Source organism: Chenopodium quinoa, unplaced genomic scaffold (assembly GCF_001683475.1).
Source record: "Chenopodium quinoa cultivar QQ74 unplaced genomic scaffold, ASM168347v1, whole genome shotgun sequence".
Taxonomy (NCBI): Eukaryota; Viridiplantae; Streptophyta; class Magnoliopsida; order Caryophyllales; family Amaranthaceae; genus Chenopodium; species Chenopodium quinoa.
The window spans coordinates 2,163,547-2,184,672 of record NW_018745003.1 but is presented as its reverse complement, the minus strand read 5'-3'; the positions used below and the strand labels follow the sequence as shown (position 1 = coordinate 2,184,672).

At 35.1% G+C, this 21,126-nt stretch overlaps 5 protein-coding genes and 1 long non-coding RNA gene across 8 annotated transcripts; 5 read left to right on the top strand and 1 right to left on the bottom strand.

Moving 5' to 3' along the window:
- Nucleotides 1-1,385: 1,385 nt before the first annotated feature.
- Nucleotides 1,386-5,248, top strand: LOC110707848 (tudor domain-containing protein 3-like). The gene is made up of 6 exons (XM_021885910.1): nt 1,386-1,990; nt 2,350-2,517; nt 3,416-3,650; nt 3,957-4,145; nt 4,349-4,614; nt 4,885-5,248. The coding sequence occupies exons 1-6, from the start codon at nt 1,637-1,639 to the stop codon at nt 5,062-5,064; spliced, it is 1,392 nt and encodes a 463-aa protein (XP_021741602.1). The 5' UTR covers nt 1,386-1,636; the 3' UTR covers nt 5,065-5,248.
- An 83-nt stretch (nt 5,249-5,331) lies between these two features.
- On the top strand, nt 5,332-9,779 carry LOC110707849 (protein PGR-like). The gene is made up of 5 exons (XM_021885911.1): nt 5,332-6,001; nt 6,156-6,269; nt 7,400-7,622; nt 8,136-8,384; nt 9,328-9,779. The coding sequence occupies exons 1-5, from the start codon at nt 5,835-5,837 to the stop codon at nt 9,457-9,459; spliced, it is 885 nt and encodes a 294-aa protein (XP_021741603.1). The 5' UTR covers nt 5,332-5,834; the 3' UTR covers nt 9,460-9,779.
- Nucleotides 9,779-10,668, bottom strand: LOC110707850. Its single transcript, XR_002508598.1, has 2 exons — nt 10,479-10,668; nt 9,779-10,100 (listed from the first exon to the last, which is right to left on the bottom strand). It is a non-coding gene; the product is annotated as an uncharacterized LOC110707850 (long non-coding RNA).
- Nucleotides 10,669-12,468: 1,800 nt separating this feature from the next.
- Nucleotides 12,469-17,061, top strand: LOC110707845 (3-hydroxyisobutyryl-CoA hydrolase-like protein 3, mitochondrial). 2 transcript variants are annotated; one of them, XM_021885907.1, is made up of 10 exons: nt 12,469-12,585; nt 12,923-13,027; nt 13,148-13,200; nt 15,055-15,189; nt 15,281-15,377; nt 15,536-15,656; nt 15,793-15,971; nt 16,056-16,183; nt 16,282-16,383; nt 16,701-17,061. In XM_021885907.1, exons 3-10 carry the CDS (start codon nt 13,165-13,167, stop codon nt 16,836-16,838), a joined length of 936 nt encoding a protein of 311 aa, XP_021741599.1. In that variant the 5' UTR covers nt 12,469-12,585; nt 12,923-13,027; nt 13,148-13,164; the 3' UTR covers nt 16,839-17,061. The 2 variants fall into 2 exon arrangements, with proteins under 2 accessions (XP_021741599.1, XP_021741600.1); XM_021885908.1 differs by having other exon boundaries at nt 12,469-12,854.
- Nucleotides 13,197-15,059, top strand: LOC110707846 (3-hydroxyisobutyryl-CoA hydrolase-like protein 3, mitochondrial). Its single transcript, XM_021885909.1, has 5 exons — nt 13,197-13,668; nt 13,859-13,922; nt 14,080-14,258; nt 14,358-14,437; nt 14,509-15,059. Exons 1-5 carry the CDS (start codon nt 13,587-13,589, stop codon nt 14,644-14,646), a joined length of 543 nt encoding a protein of 180 aa, XP_021741601.1. The 5' UTR covers nt 13,197-13,586; the 3' UTR covers nt 14,647-15,059.
- A 660-nt stretch (nt 17,062-17,721) lies between the features above and the next one.
- LOC110707844 (mitochondrial inner membrane protease subunit 2-like) lies at nt 17,722-21,040 on the top strand. Of its 2 annotated transcripts, none has more exons than XM_021885905.1 (5): nt 17,722-17,878; nt 18,480-18,735; nt 18,820-18,889; nt 19,158-19,323; nt 20,700-21,040. In XM_021885905.1, the coding sequence occupies exons 2-5, from the start codon at nt 18,582-18,584 to the stop codon at nt 20,805-20,807; spliced, it is 498 nt and encodes a 165-aa protein (XP_021741597.1). In that variant the 5' UTR covers nt 17,722-17,878; nt 18,480-18,581; the 3' UTR covers nt 20,808-21,040. The 2 variants fall into 2 exon arrangements, with proteins under 2 accessions (XP_021741597.1, XP_021741598.1); XM_021885906.1 differs by having other exon boundaries at nt 18,477-18,735.
- Nucleotides 21,041-21,126: the final 86 nt, after the last annotated feature.

Below are 21,126 nucleotides of genomic sequence, written 5' to 3'. Positions count from 1 at the left end.
CGTCATATTTATAAACATAAAATTAATAAAGATTATAAAAAATCAAAGACATAATAACTAAATAGGACACAAAACAAAAATTTCAAATTATTTCAACTAACTAAACATAGAAAAATATTATACGACATACACAAATACACACATAATACCCTAATATATTACAAAATTTATGATTTCCAAAAAAAAATAAAAATTATTTCAAATAATTAAACATAAAAAATAAAAAACAAATATATTACACATACACAAATACACACATAATACCCTAATGTATTACACATTTTAAATAAAAAAAACAATTACACATTAACACAAACAATTTCCACATACTACATCAATTAAGGCATAAAAAATGTTTAAACATCAAACATAAAAAAAAAAAACATAAACACAAAAAAAATCTGATTTTATAAAAATAAAATATACACGATTTATAAAAAAAAACACATAAAGTTTATAAATATTTAAAAAAAAACAAAACACATTAACAAAAAAAAATTAGACATAAAACAAAATTATTTTAAATAAAACTAAATTTCTGATTTTGCAAAATAAAAAAACAAAAACAAAAAAAACAAAAACAAAAACAAAAAAAACAAAAAAAAAAATCAGAAAAAACAAAACCAAAAAAAACAAAAAAAAAAAAAGGGACGGGCGCCTGGCCAGGACGCCCACCCACTAGCGGTGGCGCCAGCTCCGGCAGCCGTAGCCAGTGGGCAGGCGCCTGAACTGGACGCCCACCCATTGGCACAGGCGCCAGATCTGGACGCCACAGCCAATGGGCTGGCTTCTGGTTTGGACGCCTGGTCCGGTGGCTGGGCTTCCAAGCCAGACGCCACGCCACCGGCCTTGGCTGCCGGACCTGCCGCCCCACCACGCGCCACCGTCGCCTTTTTTTTTTTTTTTAAAAAAATTATTAAATAATTACCTTGCCACCAGGTCGCTGCCTTTCCTCCGCCGTCGCCGCCGCCACCTCTTTCCCTTGCCGCCTCGACATTGTCGTAATTAATTTTTTTTAAGAGAGGTAGATTTTCTGATTTTTTTTAGAGAGAAGTAGAGAGTGTTTTTTTTTTAAAAGGAAAAGGGCAATAAAGTCACACCAAGTCATATTTGTGGGCTTTATATGGTAATTTGCGGACGATGTTTAGCGATTCACTACTAAAAATCTCAACCAAACAAAAAACTAGATGGAATGGATTCTAACTCCATTCCAACCCATTCCAAATAATCCAACCAAACGACCTTAAGCTAACTAATATCCCACGATTTACAAACTAGTGCTCAATACAAGTACAAGAGTTTTTTTTTGGCAAATGAACTCGTTTAGTGAGCTTATTTATAGTTAAAGTTTATGATATTGCTCCTTAACATAAATCATTTACATAGTGCGTTCTGAGTACTCTCATTTTTTCTTTTTTTTACTCTCCATTGTATTTTTATGTTTTAAAAAAGATTTTTTATCAGATTGAAACTTCTCACGGATCAATCCGGTATGTGCGATTCTTAACATGTCACAAATTCACAACAGTCCAATGCAATATCGCAGTCTAGACAGTGGCGGGTTTAGAGTAAAGCCCAACCTTTCTTCAAAAACAACCTACCAAAAACACACAAAAATTGAAATTTCCCGGTTTCTATGCAAAAACTTCTCATTTCTGATAAATCGATATCAATGGCGTCTTCATCTTCACCATCACCATCACCATCACCATCACCATCACCATCACCATCACCATCACCATCTTCGTCAACAGAAAACTTGCTGAAAACCCTAACTAACAGAGGTTGGTGTTTCAATGACCTCAACCTTGATCAAGTCCGAGCAATCATCGCCGTTCATTCCGCCATCAAAGGTGATTCTTTCTCCGTCAATTCCTTGGAATCCGAGCTCTGTAACGTTGATTTGCGCTCCATTGGCGGAAAATCATTACCTGATTCTTCTCTCCTACGCAAGGCGTCTCAGTTTCTTCAATCTCCTAAAGTTCTTCAGGCAATTTTTCTCTCTCATCATCCTTAATTACCCCCAATTTTTAGGGTTTTTCTGGGTTTTGATTTAAAGTTCGAAACAATTCAATTTAACCCTTTTGTGGAATTTGGTGGTTAATTAATTGTCTTAGTTATCTTCAATTATTGTTCAAGGATTTTTTCCCCCAAGTTTATAGGGTTTTTCCAAGTTTTAGTCTAACATTGACCGTTATCGTTGGTTATATTTTGGGGGTTTGGGCGATTGCATTAGCTTCTCAAGCCTTGAAAAGTATCCCAAGTTGTTTTTTTTTTTCCTTTTCTTTTTCTGAAGAATTTCTTTATAATTTGCTTCTGTTGATTGTATTTAGGTTTTGGGTTTTGTAGATAGCTTCAGTGAAGGATATAAGTAGGAGCAGTGAAGTGCTTGGTTATAAGGGTTCGAGCGACCGGAGGCTTCTGAAGTTGATTTTGAGTGATGGACAATCTGAAGTTACTGCTGTGGAGTATTCTCCTATTCCGGCATTGTCCGAAAACGCTGTCCCTGGAACCAAGGTTACTCTCTCTTATGAATAATTGTTGCTAATGATTCGGTTATGCATTTGTCTTGGTTAGTTGATGATTTGGTTTAGTGATTGGCCTATGTTTGTGACATCTCTCAATATGAAAGATTTTTTGAATGAGCAATAGTTCAGTCTTCAATTTCCACTCTACTTTATTACTTCATAGAATATTTGATGATTTTGTAACATGTGTGGAGATTTTTATTGAATAGTTATCTTGACATAGGCATAGCTGCTTGTGGAAAGCCTCGTTTGAAAGAAAAAGTTGACGGACATATTGATCGGTGACAAATAGAAGGTGAAGAACAGTATATTTTGATGTTGATTTAGTATATTGTCATCTAAAGTTATTGAAAATTGCCAGTAGTGGCTACTCCAACTTTGTTAGAAATAGTCAAATAGATAGTACCTCTAGTTTTGATTATGTGCTATACATGGCTGTAAGCTTTGTATGCTGGAATCTTGCTTCATTGGAAATTCATGTTGCTAGAGAACAATAAAGGAGATAGTAGAATTAACATCAGCAATCATAGGTTGCACATATCTGCTCATCATCCTAAAAAAGAGATGAGCCCTAAGGAAGAAAAGACATGTCTTGGTCTGGTTGGAATTCAGAGAGACTTTGTTATCATATGGATTGATATGTGCTTTAAGTGTTATCATATGGAAGATATGTAAAGAAGAAATTGATTTATTTCTGTTGAAATTGAATGTGATTTGATGCTATCATCCAAGAAATGACATTGAAAATAAGTAGACTGTGCTCATCATTTGTGTAGCTGTTATTGGTTATGGGCTATGGTATACATTGCTTGGTGGTTATGGGGCTTATCTTAGTTTTGTTTATCGTTAGTTAACATTTATGAACGCAAGTTGTTGCTTATTGTCAGGTCCGTTTAGAAAAGAAAGTGGTGGTACACTATGGTATCGCGTGCCTTACTCCGGATGTGATTACTGTACTCGGAGGAGTTGTGGAATCATTGTATGAAGAGTGGCAGATGAACCAGAAGTATTCAGGTTTTGCCCGCTCCTCTCTGAGGCTAGGTCGAGAAGGTGATGCTGGTGGTCCCCCTCCATTTGAGAAATTGCAGATTGGAGGGCCTAAACTTGGTTTTGCTCGTACTGGTATACTTCTCATCTTGCTATTTTGTTAATTGAGAATAGGAAGATATTATTGAGGTGCTTGCAATCTGCACGTCGTTTGTCAAGCAGTAATTATTAATACATAAAACAGAGAAGGCTTTGATTATGCTGACTGCCACCATGGTTAGGGCTTGGGTTCTGAGTTTAGGCCTATATTCTATCAAGTGAAACAGAGCCTGTATTGTGGAATACATTTGACTTTTTACATGGATCAATTATTGCTGTAACTTCTCCTTTTGTGAAAATTATAATCCTTTTGTGTTTAATATACATATTGCATTGCCACAGCGGCATCAGCTTCCAGGAACACCAGAGTTACTGTTGCCAAGTCTTCCAGAGAAACCGATGTCCGGCAGGTGGATCAAAAGCAAGCCCCTAATGCTATAGCTGATGACGCAGATGCTAATCTGAAAACTGGTTCAATTTCCCAGAGAGATGAAGAAAAGCCAACAAGCTCTGATACTAGACCAAAAGAAGGTCCAGCTTCTTTGATCTTACTTCTTATTAATTCATTCTGTGCATGTTCATAAAACCACATGTTCATAGTTTCATATCTCAATTTTTTTCTTGTGCTCTCCATATTACTTTAAGTTCACTGAGAATAGATTGGTTACTATGATGATGTTGACTTATTATATCAATAAAACTGACTGAATGAGTTGGAATTTCTTGCCTGCCAGTGACGGAGTACATCCCTATTCAGAATCAAGCAGCTGCACAAAAACTCCTGCAAAAAATGAATAATCCAAACCATGGCAATGAAAGACATAGAGGTTCAAGGTACAAGGGAAGGGGTTATGAAGAAGAGAAACAGGTTTTCACTCTAGAAGAGTGGGAAAGGAGAAAAGCTGAGAGAAATCCAGCAGCTAGGAAAGAACCACTTGATCTCAGTCATGACGAGGCTCTTGCTCGGCAACTTCAAAACCAGTTTAATTTAGAAGATCAGGTGAGTGCCTATTACTCTCTTCAAATAATTTAATGCTCAAATGCATTTTGGGTGACTTTAGAAGTCTTCTAGATAGTGGACGTCGTCTCTGATATATGCATCATTTGATCTATGATTATATTTTCCTCTCTTCCTTTTCTTCCCTGTGAGTTCAATTTGCCAAACCTTATAAGATAATCAAAATTTGAAGTTATACTTTACAGTATCTCTCAAACATGAAGATTTAGGGCTTTTGTATTCAATCTGTAATATTCCTTGTTTCCCCTTCAGGAGCAGCGGGGTCCTCAGAGAAGCAAGGCAGAAGATATCAGGTTGAGCATGTTCAGTTTTGAAAAAGACGACAGTGGAGATCAAGGAATGTCTGGTTCAAGAGGGAGGGGAAGAGGGAGAGGAGGGGGAAGGGGTAGGGGTAGAGGAAGGGGTAGGGGAAGAGGGAGAGGAAGAGGTTGATGATGCTGTCTCTCCCTGGCCTTTTGTTTTTCTTCCTGTTTTAGTTTATACTCCTTACAGCAACTCTTATAAAGTCTTTCTTTGAGTTCTTTTCTGGTTTAACCTTAAAAAGGTTGTAACTATCCTGGGGTGCAATCTACAGCCAAGAACTATGTAACCCTTTTAATCATTAGTTTTTTTTTTTTTTTTTTTTTTAAATATCATGTCATCAAATTTTGAAAAATACCTGTTGAATTTTGATAATTCGGTCATGTGAGGTTGAAAAGGATCATGTTGAATAGGGAACGATTGAATATCGCCTAATAATGGAGCTAAGAGTCAAACTAGACAACCTTACTCAACTTTTGGAGAACTATTACTCCAATCAAATGGGAAGGAATTATGTCCAAATTTCTACCATAAAAAAATTATTTACGTCGATTGAAATTCATCTTTTGACTTTGAGATTAGGGAGTAGGCTTGTGCCAAATTTTGCTCTCTTTACTATATTGGACTTGTCCGGGCTGATGCCAGATTGTGTCTATTCCGTGCCAGCTGGGCATGTTCAAATCCAATACACGTGCTGACGTGAAAACGTGATATACTACGTAGTGTGTTCATTCTTTTCAAGCTTGACTGCTTGAGAAATATACGAGGGAAAAATAAAACTAACAATTTCCAGTACGACGGCTTCGACCTCAACCACTCCTCTTCACAATGTACATCTTTCAACTTTATAACCTGTAACAAACTTCATTTTCTCACAAATTTCCCCCAAAAAAATCAATTCAATGTTCGAATCATCCATAAAAATGGAGAGAGCTTTGATTCAACCTCTACTCGCAGCATTAATGGCGGCAATTATCGCTATTCGATCTTACAGGAAGAAGTCTCTCGATCTTTCTGGAGCTTTCTTCGGATTTCTTGTCGTCTTCATTCATCTCGCTACTAATATCAGGTTCAATCTCACTTTTCAAACTTCTCATTTTTATAATTTCTGGAAATTTGTATTTGATTGACTTCGATTTTGTTTATATATTAGTTGATTTGTTGAAGATTTTTGTTGAATTTGGTTTTGATTGCGATTTATTTTGGCGAAATTGATTTTCTAGGGCTGGAGTTTTGTTGTTAGTGTTTTTCTTTACTTCATCTAAGTTGACCAAAGTAGGAGCCGATAAGAAAAGTAAATCTGAAGCTGATTACAAGGAAGGCGGTCAAAGGAACTGGTACTACATTTTGCTTCTTCTCTGATTTTAATTGCTTGTTAGTAATGCTGGATAATAATTTTTGTAATTAAGTACTGTATATGATTTTGCATGTATTAGTGTACTGTTTGTTATGATCATATGTGATCGTTTTGCTATTCTAGATTAATGAAATTATTTGATGAAAGAAATTTATGCTAATTATAATCAGTTTTTTTATGAAATGTAAAGAATATGAGAGTCAAATTTGGCTAATTTACGGAGGAGTACTAGTCTTATGACCGTGCAAAACATGGTTTTATAGAAGGAATGGAGAAAGTTGGTGAAATTAGAGAGAGAAAACCAAGTGAACAACTTATTAATAGTCTTCATTACTACAAAAAAAAAAAAAAAAAGAAAAAAAAAAAAGAAGAGAGTTTAGTAGGATGATACATGTAAGCCTGGGTTTGTAAATTCTAGGTATTGATACGTTATGAATTGTGTGAAGGACACGAAGTAAGATGTTGCAAGCTACATAAATATGCTTAAAAAGATTATGTTCAAGCAAAGGAGCAGAACTTAATTTGAAGCGCTTGATATTCAGGTTTAAACAAGTGTAACTTGAATTTATTGGAGTTGCTGTAGTATATTTGGTAGTAATTGAAATTTTTAAGGTTCATAATCATTATCAAGAATCTGCCTTATCTCTTCGGTGTGAGTAATTGATCCTTGTATTCTTTGTTTTGACCTGGTGTCTTTCTAATCCACTGGGCTCTAAAGGATACTAAGCCATCGGACTTTTCAGGCTTGATCTTGTTTTGACATTGATATCGAAAACTTGTTTCTCATATTAACTTTGGATTCATTTTTCTGGGAATATAAATTACTTTGAGGCGTAATAGAGTGCTTCATCTTGGATAGGAAGGATTGAGAAATGTGAATGGACTACTTCCAAAGTTTTGTGGTTATGATTGGATTCTAGCTGGATACAGTATTTTGAATACAGAATTTTCTCCCAGGTTAAAATGTATAGGTTTGTGAATTGTAAATAAGCAAGCAATGAGTAGTTATCATAAGTTCTGAAGGCTTGAACTCTTCGTTGTTTTGGTGATTTTTTTTTTTTTTTTTTTGCTTCAACTTCGTACTGCACCTTATGCTTTGCCAATTTGCAGGATACAGGTGCTTTTTAACAGTGCCATTTCTACTGCTTTGGTTGTGACGATCTGGAAGTTGGTAGCACTGGAAGATAAGTGTTTGGATACTAGAGAATCTACTCTTATCACAGCACTATTGGGTGGCATAATTGGTCACTACTGTTGTTGCAATGGAGATACTTGGTCTTCAGAAATCGGTGTACTTAGTAATGCACAGCCTCGACTAATCACAACCTTAAAGGTGACAATTATGACTTGGATTTACATAGATACTCATGGTTTTATGACTTTAAGCATATTAATAGTCTAACATGAATTGTCAAGTGTCAGTGTCAGTGTGACATAGGGTGACGATGCCCTCTTTTTTTTTCCTGCAGATACTCTTTAGAATGATGAATGCATTTCTGATACTTTTCTTTAGTCGACTATATTATATCGTTATATATTGGAGGTTTGAAGATGCATTAGAAATGTAGACAATAGATTTAAGCATGCCGGGGGTGCTGCAGCACGCATGATGCGTCACATGATTCGCATCTATGCCGGGGGTACATTTGAGCATTAGTTGTTCGCAGTTGTTGGTATACATGTGTCTGATACTCTAATGTGTGTATGCATGGTTATTGACTCCCACATATTATCTAACATCTGGCATTTTGTTATCTTAGTCATTCAGCAGATCAATGAAAGTTGATTCTAATGTACTTGAGAATAGATTGCTTATTCTGATTTTTTGTTTTTCCATGCCTATCAGGTAGTTCGCAAGGGTACAAATGGTGGTGTCACAAGAACAGGGCTCCTGGCAGCTGCAGCTGGAGGCGCTGTGATTGGACTTTCTTTCACTGTGTTCGGATATTTTACTATTAACTGTCCTTCTGATGTGGCTTTGAAACAACTTCTGGTTATACCCCTTGCAACACTTGCTGGACTGTTTGGCAGTTTGTTAGATTCTTTATTGGGTGCTACACTGCAATTCAGCGGGTTTTGTACTGTTCGTAATAAGGTAAATTTTGAAATAATTTCAGACAGTCCAGGTGTCTGATTGTGCTGATTATTCCAGATTCAAACATACATATTCATATAAAACGAGGAAATGACCTGTGTTAAATGTACAACATTTCAAGTCATGTTAGATTCTCTTCATATTTTCATTGAGAGCCTATGTATGCATACACAAAAATTACTTTGTGCTTTTGTAGTACATGTTTTAATCAACGTATGCTTGAAGATTTTTCTACAATATCTGTCTCTTATTGCTTTTAATGTATTCTATCACTTTTTCTCTTCATAGAGTTCATACATTTTGTTCCGCACATGTATCTAAATCTTTCTGCACACTTCTGTCGTACTTTTTGTTGCTGCTTCTCGTTTTAACTATCTTTGATTTTTCATAAAATTGACTAGCACCCTCCTAAGGTGACTGTGTGGCCTGTACATGTTGGACTGCCTTGCCTCAAAGGTTTCGATTCAGATATTTTTGCTGACTACTAAGAGTAACTGTGATGCTTATATGTATATGCATGTAGAATGAAAGTGCTCATGAAGTCTTAGAATTTTTATTCTTTCTAAGCTTTCCAAATCTCAATGCTACTTTTTTTCTACGTACTGTCATGCTTGTGGAATAATTGGCCATGTTTCTTGTCATAGTTATTTTGTAATTTCGTTGATAAGAGAGAATTAGTGAGGAATATACTGACATTTTAAACAGTACTGGGATCACATTTATACTCTACTACTGCACTGCTGATCTACTATGTTATAATTTATGCACATCTGCTTCAGCTTGCAGTTTTATCTGTGGAAGTAGTTCACTTTGAACATTTCTTGTGTGAAACTGAAATCTCTCTAACATTGTCACAATATTAAAATTTATCATTTTGCATTTGCCATCTTTCTTGATGATACTGCTGATAATCACTAATGAATTTAAAAATTGCCAATTGAAGGTTGTTGGAAAACCTGGACCAACTGTCAAGCGCATATCAGGCGTTGATATTCTAGACAACAATGCTGTCAATCTTGTCTCAGTACTGCTCACCACCCTGCTGACTTCTGTTGCCTGTGTGTACATATTCTGAGACCGTAAAAAATTCAGCTATACTATCTTCAAATTTTGATAGCCTATTCTCTGCTATAAGATGCTGAGTTGATCTATACACCTCAACATGAATTCAATAACTAGCTTGATGATGAAATCACGAGGGCTTCATAGTTTTTATAGACCAGACATTGTAGTTCTTAGTCTTCCCATTTTAAACTTTTTGAAATAAGTTCACATGTACATTTTCTGTTCTTACTTTCTGGAAGATTGAAACGATTGAAGTTGTCTGTAAGAAATATCTCGTATGTTGGAAAATTTGTTGAATACTGATGTTAGAAATGGCAAAGAATTTAATATTGAACTCTTAATTTTTATGACTATGTAGGAAGTACTTTACAAAACACCCAATTAATTATAGTCATACTAGTATTACATGAACCTCTTGCTGACAGAACTTTACGAATTCATCAAAGTGACAGCTAAAAACTAAACTCGACAAAAATATGATACAAACCCAGCTCAATCCAAATACAAATTCATCCACATAAAGCAGTACTATACAATAGTACAGAGTTTCTTTCTGAAACTAAGGCTCGTGCTTAACAGCAACAGCAGAGGATATCAAAGCAGCATTCACAGGTTTCGTAACAGCAGAAGCAGCAGCATAACGCAAAACAACTGCATTCAAAGTAGCAGAAAAAAGTGGCTTACTTAAAACTGAATTTAGTTGTTAACATTGAAACATCTATATACACACCAACAATATCTACTCAGCAGAAACATTTTATATTAATGTTTTTTTTTTTGGAATTATATTAATGTTTAATGCTTCCACATATATCAGACATTTAAGAAACACTGTATACAATTACTCTCACAACTTTATGATAATCATACAGTATAAATTATGAAAAATTTCAAGTGATTGAAAAATTAAACAAGTCCATTAAGTAAAATCTTGATTAAACTCTGTATTATTTTTTAAAATAAAAAAAAAATCTCGATGAAACAAGCTAAAAGAATGATAATTAATATTGAAAGAAAAAGAAAACAAACGTTGCATAGATGCATCCTTTCTCTTCATGGCGTCTCTTAACATGATCTACGTATGTTATTTCTTGAGCTGGAGGTGGCTGATCTGAGTACATTTTTACTCTCTTTAATTTCTTGCTCTGTTCTCTTCAAAATTTAGTACGAGCAATTGATTTATGTTTTCTGGTTATACTATGATTAAAACTTGGTTTATGTAGAAGAAGATTATAGTGTTAGCTTCATATTTGACAATTCTTGTTCTTGTCACACGTGATACCAGCCAATTAAATCATTCACATGTGTGAGATATGGATAACGTACACTTTTTTTTTTTTTTTTTTTTTGAAAGATGGATAACATACACATAATTAATCAATTCAATGTGATTGATTGCAAAGTAGTTGTTGCTGGTGGAAAAAAATTTCTCCACAAATTATATTAAAACCACACAATTATGTTATTGGACTATAGTACTGTAATTTACAAATATGGTTTTGGTTGTATCTTTATTGATTAAGAAAAGGGATAGTGACCTCTCTTCTCTTCCTTTTATCAAACCCCATTGTAAGGGCTTTCATCGGTTTTACCTTTCCTACATTATGATTTATTGCCAATCTTATAGACTATTTATTTATTTATTTTTATTACGAATTAGTCTATAAGATTGAGAAAGTTGAAACATTAGTGCTTACTAGCTAATTCCCTTACTCTACTATAAAACGAACTAAGCTTTGACATAGTAAATTATGGTCAAGATTGTGCTATGGTATAGGAGCCGATCAGAAACTAATCCATTAGTTGAGTAAGACTTGAAATTTGTATTTTGATTTAGAGATTGCTATTAAGGTTATTACTGTGGGTCTGTGGCAGTACAATCTACTTCCTCCGTTCTTTTTTGTACAACTCACTTATATTTTATGTGGCCTCCATCACACATGTTTGACCAATCATATCATTAATTACGTACTAGTATGAAGAGTGAAAATTTAATATTTGGACACCAACCATTTCAAATGAATAAGATCCTATATATTATAATATTATTCACTTTAATTAAAATCTTCGTGTATTAAAAAAAAAAATTGAATATAATGTGTGGAATAATTTTTTTATATGTTATGGTATCTAATGGACACCTCATCAAATGTATTAGGATCATACCCAAAGAGGTCAAAGACAGATGAAACATTTGTGCCTTTGTGGTAGTTATTAATTAACAATTGGCAATTTGCATCAAAATATCAAATAAAAACTAAATTATAGTGTAATTGTTGAGTTATTTTTTGTAAAATTTAAAGAGATAAGCCTCAATCATTGATCTCAGAAATTTGGGAAACTTGAACCACTTGATTTTGTAGTACTTGTCAAAAACACCCAATCATTTACATAATACAATTCCTTTGATGAATACACATACATAGATGAACTTTGAAAATACAATTCCTTTGATGAATACAAACATGGAATAAATATGATACAAACCAATCTTGATCTAAATACAAATCCTTTGACTTTGAGTAGTGTGACATACAATTCAGTTTATACACATACTTCCTCCGTTTACATGTATTCTTGTAACATATTTAGACACGTAGTTTAAATAAAAGATTAGAAGAGGTAAACGAACAACTCAACATAAATTATGCTTAAACAATCCGATTCTTCTCTCTTTACCGGTGTTTAAGTTATTTTAGTTAATTAATTTGTTTATGTTTACCTTCTCTAAATTTTTCCCCTTAAACTACGTGTGTTATTAGTATGTTCAAGGTAAATATAAAGGGAGGAAGTACATAGGCTTCTGTTTAACAGCAACAACAGATCAAGTATTGAAAAACGGAGGGAGTAAAACACAATTAACTAATTTGAAAATGTTGCTTTCAAATAACTATCACATTTCACCGTGGCAATAATTTAGCTACTAGTTTTTAAGTTACTAAGTAATGATAACATAGATTTATATATATTAAAAGTTTAGGTAATATGATTTCAAACAAAATAAGTTAAACCGAATAGAGCTTTTTTTTTTTTTTTTTTTTTTTTCAATTTGGATATCGATCTCTACAGTATGAGTTCATTAATTTGTACAAAAATATTTTCAATTTGGATATCGATCTCTACAGTATGACTTCAGGTCAAGTTGATTTCTCTTTATTTTCCTACGTTTGATTTTTCTCTAATTATTGTTATAAATCACCTTATTATAGTAAAACGATTGTTGATACTTGATATTATATGAATGTCCAAAAGACGGTGTACTTAAGTTCTTTAGGAATTAGAGGGAGTATGTATTGATTATGGATGATTGATTATGAAAGGATGATCAAGTGAACAAGAACAACTCACATCATTGTGACATACGAAGTACTTAAGTAGAACCCGTGTGTTCAATCTCCTAGGAATGTAAGGCTTGTTATTTTTATTTTTCTCTATTGCTTCCACTAAAGATTTCTTAGTTTAATTTGGTACAGCTATGGACAATAAGCTCAAAAGTATACTAGATGAATGGGAAGAGGACGCGAAAGTGAAATGTGTTCTAGTAGAGAGTAGTAGTTAGCCTCATTCATTCTGAGCTGGTAATCCATGCAACTTCAATTTGTATCTTATTTTCATGATCTTATATTATTTTAGCATCTGAATTAGTTCCATTGGATTTATGACCTGAAGTACTACTAAGCTAGTTGATATATATTTAGGTGGTGATGTGAAGTATATGACTGGAATTCAAGATTTATCAGCTCTGATTGAGGTTTGTTTTATGTTATGTTAATTCGGAGTTCCTAAGGAGTGGTTTTTAAAATCTGAAGAGTTTTTATATAGAAATTTTACCTGTAGTGTGTGTATTGATTTCTTGGTGTTGAGTTCCACTGTGAATTCTTTCATTATGCCTGGTGTCTTTATTTTCTAGTCGCCTTGAATTTATTTGTAGGTATTCACAGCAGAGTATGGATTGATTTGTAAGATATCTGAGTACAAAAAACCGTACATCAGCTTCATAGACGGCATAACTATGGGTATGGGTATTGGCTTATCAGGCCATGGCCATTACCGCGTTGTGACAGAGGTGCTGTTATAATTTGTTAAGTCTTTACTGATTCTTCTGAAGTCATTATTGCAAATTACATTATTATAGCTATGCCACAAAATAGTATTGGCTTGTTTCCTGATGTAGGGTTTTCGTACATAGCTGCAAACAGTCCAGGAGATGTATCAGTGGGTAAGCTAGCATGTCCCTTGAGGATCTTATGATGATAAGACCGTGTTTAATGTTTTTCAATGTGGCCTAACGAAACTCAAGCATAGTATATTGGAAAGTAAACTGAACAATTTAAATTTTCCTGTCATATCTGCTATCTAATCCGGCAAAAGAATATCTAATCCGGCTGATGCTTTATACATTGGCCTAGGGACACACTATGTGCCATCAAGTAACCTTTGTTCGCTAAAGGAGTCTTTGTTGGCATCCACTCTGTATGTACATTCTTTCTTTCAGTTCATCCATTGTTGGTGCTATATTTGTTGTTGACAAATCATGAAGTTATAAGAATGGACTTAAGTTCATCCTCTCTCATCTGTTTCAGCATTATTATGTCTGCAATCCAATCATTAATAAGCCAACTTTGGACAGTTCAGGGGATCCTTACCAGGATGTTGCAGCTACACTGTCAAATTACAGCACCAAGCCACATTCAGAGCCACAACTGAAGCTCCTTTTGACCTATATTGCTTCTGCCTTTAACGCGAACAAGTCAGTAAGTGAGATATTTGAGGAATTGAAAAGCCATCAGCAGAGTTCTGACGAAATAGGTAAGCAACTATTCTGTTTTCTGTAGTGATATCTAGTGCATCCTTGTAAACTTGTTACGCCTTTTCAGTCACTCACTCAATCACAATCGTGATATCTAGAGTACAGAATTGCTATTAGAGCTTCACTAAGAAAAGATGTCGATGAAGGTGTTCGTGCTCTTTTGGTCGACAAGGATCAGGTCTGTCTAATATCCATTTGAATTATAAACTGTTATAACCTTTGTTGTTGAATTTACATGGCTGCTGGCAGAATCCAAAGTGGACGCCGTCTAGTGTCAAGGAAGTTGACATGCAGGAAGTTGAGGCTATTTTTGAGCCATTTGAGCCTAACATTCCAGAATTGAGGTATAAGAGCTCTAAGGGGATTTCTCTTTCAGCCAAAATTTGAGCCAAAAATGTATCCAAATATCCAGTAATATTAGCACTGCAAATGGAATTGCAAATATCTAGTAAAATTTTAATCAACTTGATCATTACAATATTTGTCTACATTATTTTAATGTCTATATCACATTATCACATACTAGTGATACGACACGACAAAATCACAAGAGCTCATAAAAAAAAAAAAAAAAAGAGTATTGGTAGTTAGGAGTTTGGATACTTGGTTGTCAAAGATTTTGGGCTTCACTCTATGGGGCCCATGGCACGTTGCACTTTGCCTCAATGGGCAAATCTAAGGGATAAAGGATAGTAATAGTTACTTATATTGTAATTCTGTGATCAATTTTACCTATTAATCCTTTTGTATTTCTTGGTGTTTTATGCTTATATATTAACTTCAATCTATTGGTAGGTATTCACAGCAGAGTATACTTTAATTTGTAAGATTTCTGAATACAAAAAACCGTACATCTGCTTGATGAACGGCATTAATATGGGTATGGGTATCGGCTTATCATGCCATGGCCATTTCCGCGTTGTAACAGAGGTGCTGTCTTAATTTGTTAGCTCTTTGCTGACTTTTCTGAAGCTATTGCAGATTACATGTATTCTGATCTTTCCTTGTATAATTGTAACAGAGGACTCTATTTGCTATGCCAGAAAATAGTATTGGTATGCTCCCTGATGTAGGGTTTTCGTACATAGCTGCAAGCAGTCCAGGAGAAGGATCAGTGGGTAAGCTAGGCCGTGTTTGATGTTTCTCAACATCGCCTAATGAAACTTAAGCACAATATGCATGTTGGAATGTGAATAGGACATTACTATAATCTGTTTCTGTTATATCTGCTTCATGTTATACTTTTTTTTTCTTTTTCTTTTTTTTCATCCTGCAGGTGCTTATCTTGGTATGACTGGCAAAAGAATATCTAATCCGGCTGATGCTTTATACGTTGGCCTAGGGACGCACTATGTGCCATCGGGTTCTCTAAAGGAGTCTTTGTTGGCATCCGCTTTGTATGTGCATCATTCTTTCTTTTAGTTCATCCATTTTGTATGGATTGATGCTATTCCATAATTGTCACTATTCTCTCCCATCTGTTGCTGCATTGTTATGTCTGCATTACAATTTTAATAAGCCGATTTTGGACAGTTCGGAGGATCCATACCAAGATGTTGCAGAAATACTGTCAAAATACAGCATCCAGCCACATTCCGAGTCACGGCTGAAGTTGCTTTTGCCCTATATTGCTTCTACCTTCAATGCAAACAAGTCAGTAAGTGATATATTTGAGGAGCTGAAAATGCATCAGCAGAGTTCTGATACCAGAGGTAAGATACTCACTGTGCATCCTAGTAGATTCATTATGCCTTTTTGATCACTGTCTTACAGCACGGCCATGGTACAATCTGCAGTGGCTGGATGGGCCAAGGAGGCCTTGGAAGGGCTTGGGAAAGGCTCTCCATTCTCTCTGTGCTTAACACACAAGTATTATGCTAAAGTTGCATCAGCTGTCAAAAGTAATGATGTTCATCTGTCTAATGTGAGTCAGGAGCTTCTCATTTTCGCTGTCTGTATATCCTATTAATCATTTGCTCTCATTTTTGTTTTTCTTTTCTGTTTTCCCTGTTTGACATGTAGGTGAGTGAAGTGATGAAATTGGAGTATAGAGTTATTCTTAGAGTTTCACTAAGAAAAGACGCCGCAGAAGGTGTCCGTGCTATTCTGGTCGACAAGGATCAGGTCTGTCTAATTTCCTTTCAACTTATGTTCTATATTGCACAAACTGCACCTGTTATGCATAAGTACAGAACAAACTCAAAACTTGGTAACTGCAAGTCTGCAATAACATTACCTTGAATCTGTTATGGCATCCTTGTTTTTGTTCGATTGCCTTGAATCTGGCTCTTTGAGTGAATTAGCAAGGGGTGTCGTCGAGTTCTTGTTTGTCGATTTTGTTTTCTTCAGTTTATTTCATCTGTTGTTCTAACAATATTTTCATATCATTAAAGCCTTTGATGTTAATTTACATAGCTGACATATATTTTTACTGCTGGCAGAATCCAAAGTGGAGTCCATCAAGTGTGCAGGAAGTTGATATGCAAGAAGTTGAGGCACTTTTTGAGCCATTTGAGCCTAGCATTCCAGAATTGAGTTTTAAGAGCTCTAAGTGCAATTCTTTTTCAGCCAAACTTTGATTGAAATATGTATATCCATATATCCTATAAAATTACAGTATTTTATCTTAATATAGCCAGATAGGGGTAATATTCATTTATTCTTGCCAATAATGATTTGTTATGGTTACTTTCACAAAGGATTATCTATAAATTATTGTAATGGGTGGTTTTGGATTTGATAACCCAAGGCCAATGTAAGATTCCTACTTAGTAATTGGAAACTATCTCTTGCTTCTATTGATCACTACTTCAACATATTTTCAAAATTGTCGTATAATTGCACCAAACTCATTTTCAAGACTTTAAAGACTTAGTGTTAGGCCTCTTATGATTCCAAACCAACTTTAATAATCCTAGGGGACACATCATGCAATCACTTTACTCTTATAAAATTTTCCTAAAATTAGTCCAAAAACGCAGATATATACCCTTCAAATTTGGACAATTTTCAAGTTTTTCAAACTTACAATAAAAAAGGTTTAGGACGCTTCCCATAGACCCCACAAGACCCGGGGATTCCATTTGGGTGATTGAACTAGTTTAATTCACCTCTACTGTCAATTTAGTTGTTCACGTACACACTTTCTTTCATTAACTCAAGGTTACTATGGCCCATGGGCCTTTATTGACTGACTAGTGACTGTATATGGCTCCAAACGACATTATATAACCTTAGAATGTCTCCTTTACCATCACAACTTCAATATATTTTCAAAATTGTCGTAAAGGGTGTGTTCGGGTGTTTAGTAACCCAATGAAGGAAACTTGAACCCAATCCCGATTCCGACTACTCGTAGGAAGTGAGAAGATCCAAATAAATCCAACTCGTATCCAATCCGAATGACCCGCAAATAAAACTCTTAACCCCCCCCCCCCCCCCCCCCCCCCCCCCCCCCCTCATTTCACAAATCAAACTGATTACTATTGGAGTAAAACACAAGCCTCTTTCCTCCTTCCCCAAAATTGAGGAATTCAGGTTCAAATTGGAATATTGAGAGGAAAAGATTTGGGGCAAATTCAAACTTTTCCAGAAATTCAAATCCAGAGTCACTTGCTAGGTAAATAATCTTCCATTGCTGAACTCTTTCGATTTCAAACTTATTTTTTCATGTTTCAATTATTCATTGGCAAGCTCAGATTAAAGTTTAGATAAACTGTTTGGTATTTTTTGGGGACTTGATTATTTGTTATTAAGGTTCTTTGTAATTAGGTTTTCTATCTTCATCAATTTGGGTAATTCATTGAATTGTAGTAGTATTACAGATTTAAGTATGCATTTTTCTAGTACTTGCTGATTACTGAATTGTATTTTGTTTACTAGACAAATTAGGAAGAATTTCTGCAGCATTTAACTTTGTGTCAACAAATTCTGGTATTTTTTTTTATTTATTTTTAAGAAAGCCATTGAAGTTCATATTATGATATTAGGATAATGTTCTGAGCGCAAATTATATGCTTCTATCATTTTCGAGCTCATTGAGGAATCTTATAGAGGTTTTGAATCAAGATTAGGATGCAAGAAACAACTAATCTTATCTAATGATCTTGTTTAGAGGTTTCGAATAGGCGGGTCCTATTGTGTTATGCACCTTTTTTCAATACATATAAAACTCTGACTGATGTAGAAATGTTGGGCTGATCAATGTTGATTAATAGCAGGTATTCGGCTTGATATATATGCCAACCATTTTCTTATGCATTGAAAGTTGGAGTGAATGACTCCAGATTTCAGTTGACGATTATTGAGTTACAAAATTTTGGATGGCTACTCCGAAATATTGGTGGGGTGTTGCCAAAAAATGTTTTACAGTTGGTATCATATCCCTAACTGTTTCTGACCAATTTGGGTGTATCTCACGAATTTCTGGACATTCTATGTCTCCTACATTCAATCCTGCACATAATAAATTTAAAGGTAAGGAAATGTCTAATGATGAAGAAAATGCTTTTGATAGGTATTTTAGGCGTGGCTAACTATACATTGATTGTGCTTTTATAGACTATGTTTTGGTGGAGAAATTTTGCCTCAACAAGTACGACTTTTCACATGGTGATGTTATAATTTTCTTGTGAGTCTCTCATAGAGCTTCTTGTTTGGTTGTCAAATAATGTAACATGCTTGATTCTTTCTGACATGATTAAAAAAATGAATTTCATACAATCATGCTTACCGTTTTTGCTATTCAATTTCTGCCTGTATATGTTAGCTTCTATGGCTGTCATTTTAAGTTTGTTCCTAGTGAATATTCTAAATAGCATTTTTATCAGTGCTATCTGTATTCAACACCTTGGCATCTTTTCTAATGTTTTCTCGTTTGTTGTTGGAAAATATGCTAGGTCCCCAAGTAATCACAAGGAGAGACATGTGAAGAGGATCATTGCTATGCCTGGTGATTGGCTCAGTCTGTCTGACTCACATGATACAGTGAAGATTCCTCAAGGCCATTGTTGGGTGGAGGGAGATGATGTAGCTTCCAGTGCGGATTCAAGATCTTATGGTCCAGTAAGTGACTCCTTATTGAACTGAATTGCTCTAGTTGCTTTTTGGTATGAAGTTATGGTTAGTATAATGTCAAACATCTACCTAGTGTCTGGTTGGGAATTTTGTAAAACTGAAACCTGTGGGGCCCAATGCTTAGAAGTTAGAAAGTAAGAATCACAATGAGCATTGGGTTGGCATACTGATGGGAGGATGTCGATTATTCCCATTTCCTTTCACATGTAGATATAATATACAAAAACAAAGAGATAGGGAATATCGTTGATTCGATGATCAATCCCTATGCAACTTTGAGTTCTTTTTTTCACCTCCTCCATAACGACCCCCAAATCAACTTGCATGGCTACTCCCCCTTCGCTTGCATACATCAGCAGATCAACTTAAACATTTTCCTTTCCCCTTCAAGCTTTTATATGTAATGAATCCCTCATCCACCTTCATGGGAGGACCAATGTCCCTCCTTGCCCCTTTTCCACGTAGTGCTACCCGTTTTACCTTTTTGAGCATCATGTTACACCCTGATGTTTGTTGCTAGACTTGGTTTGGCAGATATAGCCAAATAGGTTTGCACGAAGAGGTTCTGCTTTGAAGTGGTAGTGGTGGTGTGGGTTTGATGATGTAGAATATAAGATCTAGCTACGGATAGAATAAAGATATTGTTATTCCATATTAATAATTAAAGGTATGGTCGTATGGGTTTGTAGGAACTCTCTTCCTCATTCAGTTCCATATATTCCCCAGACCATTCCTGATATTATAAGCAAACTAAATAGTTCCTCGAATGTTTTAAATTTCATTGTATCTCTAGAACTTGTATATAAGCAATGACTTTATGCACTTGAAGTGATGCTTGCTTGAACATGCTAGTTCTTATTATGTAGCATGCCAATGGTAATAATTCACTGTATTCTATATTTCAATGATAAAGGAAATTACTTGTACTGGCACTTGTATGATCTTCATTCACCTTTTCGTCATTGAAGAAGCTATAGATATATCCTGCTGACTTGGGGAGGGGAATTTTCCTGATGTGTTGTCCGGACTCTGGAACTTGCAATTGCTATTTTCCTGAGTTTCTGAAATTGCTTTCTGATGCATCAAGCTATCAAACGCAAAACCTTGACATGCTGGCATGTAAATAACACTTAGGAATTTTAATATTTTTTTCCCTCATCTAATAATACCTCAACACCTTATGAGCTAACATTTTTGGAAATTCAGTATTAGATTTATTGACTTTGGTGCATGGTGTAAAATCATTAAAATCAATATCCAAAATTTTACTTCTGTGCTCAAATCACATTTTTTTATGGTGGATGTTGTAATTAGCAAGACAAGTTTTATCTAGTCTGACCTTAGAATCGTGCATTCTTCCACAGGTTCCTCTAGGCTTAGCCCAAGGTAGAGTCACACACATTTTGTGGCCACCTCAGCGAATAGGCAAAGTCGAGAGAGTAGTTCCTCATCACAGGCTTGCATTGAGCTGACTAGGCAGATGTCCGGAATATCTACTCATGATATGGTAACTAGAGGGGAGATTTCAGCTTATATTTCATTTTTTGGTTTTGGTGCAGTTTGTTGCACTGCCGACCCCATTTATGGGATTAAGGCTTGGATTGATTGATTGATTGGTGCAGTTTGTTGCACTGAAAATTTTGGTAGTAACTACAGAGGGAGTTCATCTTATATTTCATCTAAAGGAAAATAATATTCCTTTGCATCGACGCTTTTCTTGATCATCTTACTAATTTACAGGCAGGACATGCAATTTTTCTTCTTGATTAATTCAGAAGTATGATAACCATT

What these genes read in the sequence shown, in the direction of transcription:
- LOC110707848 (XM_021885910.1), top strand. Translation starts at nt 1,637, where the DNA reads ATGCAAAAACTTCTCATTTCTGATAAATCGATATCAATGGCGTCTTCA. An exon ending in AATCTCCTAAAGTTCTTCAG is followed by an intron (nt 1,991 to 2,349) that starts GCAATTTTTCTC and finishes TGGGTTTTGTAG; the next exon opens with ATAGCTTCAGTGAAGGATAT. An exon ending in ACTTGGTTTTGCTCGTACTG is followed by an intron (nt 3,651 to 3,956) that starts GTATACTTCTCA and finishes GCATTGCCACAG; the next exon opens with CGGCATCAGCTTCCAGGAAC.
- LOC110707849 (XM_021885911.1), top strand. Translation starts at nt 5,835, where the DNA reads ATGTTCGAATCATCCATAAAAATGGAGAGAGCTTTGATTCAACCTCTA. An exon ending in GACTAATCACAACCTTAAAG is followed by an intron (nt 7,623 to 8,135) that starts GTGACAATTATG and finishes CATGCCTATCAG; the next exon opens with GTAGTTCGCAAGGGTACAAA. An exon ending in TTTGTACTGTTCGTAATAAG is followed by an intron (nt 8,385 to 9,327) that starts GTAAATTTTGAA and finishes TGCCAATTGAAG; the next exon opens with GTTGTTGGAAAACCTGGACC.
- LOC110707845 (XM_021885907.1), top strand. Translation starts at nt 13,165, where the DNA reads ATGACTGGAATTCAAGATTTATCAGCTCTGATTGAG. An exon ending in TCCAGGAGAAGGATCAGTGG is followed by an intron (nt 15,378 to 15,535) that starts GTAAGCTAGGCC and finishes TTCATCCTGCAG; the next exon opens with GTGCTTATCTTGGTATGACT. An exon ending in GCAGAGTTCTGATACCAGAG is followed by an intron (nt 15,972 to 16,055) that starts GTAAGATACTCA and finishes TACAATCTGCAG; the next exon opens with TGGCTGGATGGGCCAAGGAG.
- LOC110707846 (XM_021885909.1), top strand. Translation starts at nt 13,587, where the DNA reads ATGCCACAAAATAGTATTGGCTTGTTTCCTGATGTAGGGTTTTCGTAC. An exon ending in GCAGAGTTCTGACGAAATAG is followed by an intron (nt 14,259 to 14,357) that starts GTAAGCAACTAT and finishes CGTGATATCTAG; the next exon opens with AGTACAGAATTGCTATTAGA. An exon ending in TTTTGGTCGACAAGGATCAG is followed by an intron (nt 14,438 to 14,508) that starts GTCTGTCTAATA and finishes GGCTGCTGGCAG; the next exon opens with AATCCAAAGTGGACGCCGTC.
- LOC110707844 (XM_021885905.1), top strand. Translation starts at nt 18,582, where the DNA reads ATGGCTACTCCGAAATATTGGTGGGGTGTTGCCAAAAAATGTTTTACA. An exon ending in TGCACATAATAAATTTAAAG is followed by an intron (nt 18,736 to 18,819) that starts GTAAGGAAATGT and finishes GTGCTTTTATAG; the next exon opens with ACTATGTTTTGGTGGAGAAA. An exon ending in ATTCAAGATCTTATGGTCCA is followed by an intron (nt 19,324 to 20,699) that starts GTAAGTGACTCC and finishes ATTCTTCCACAG; the next exon opens with GTTCCTCTAGGCTTAGCCCA.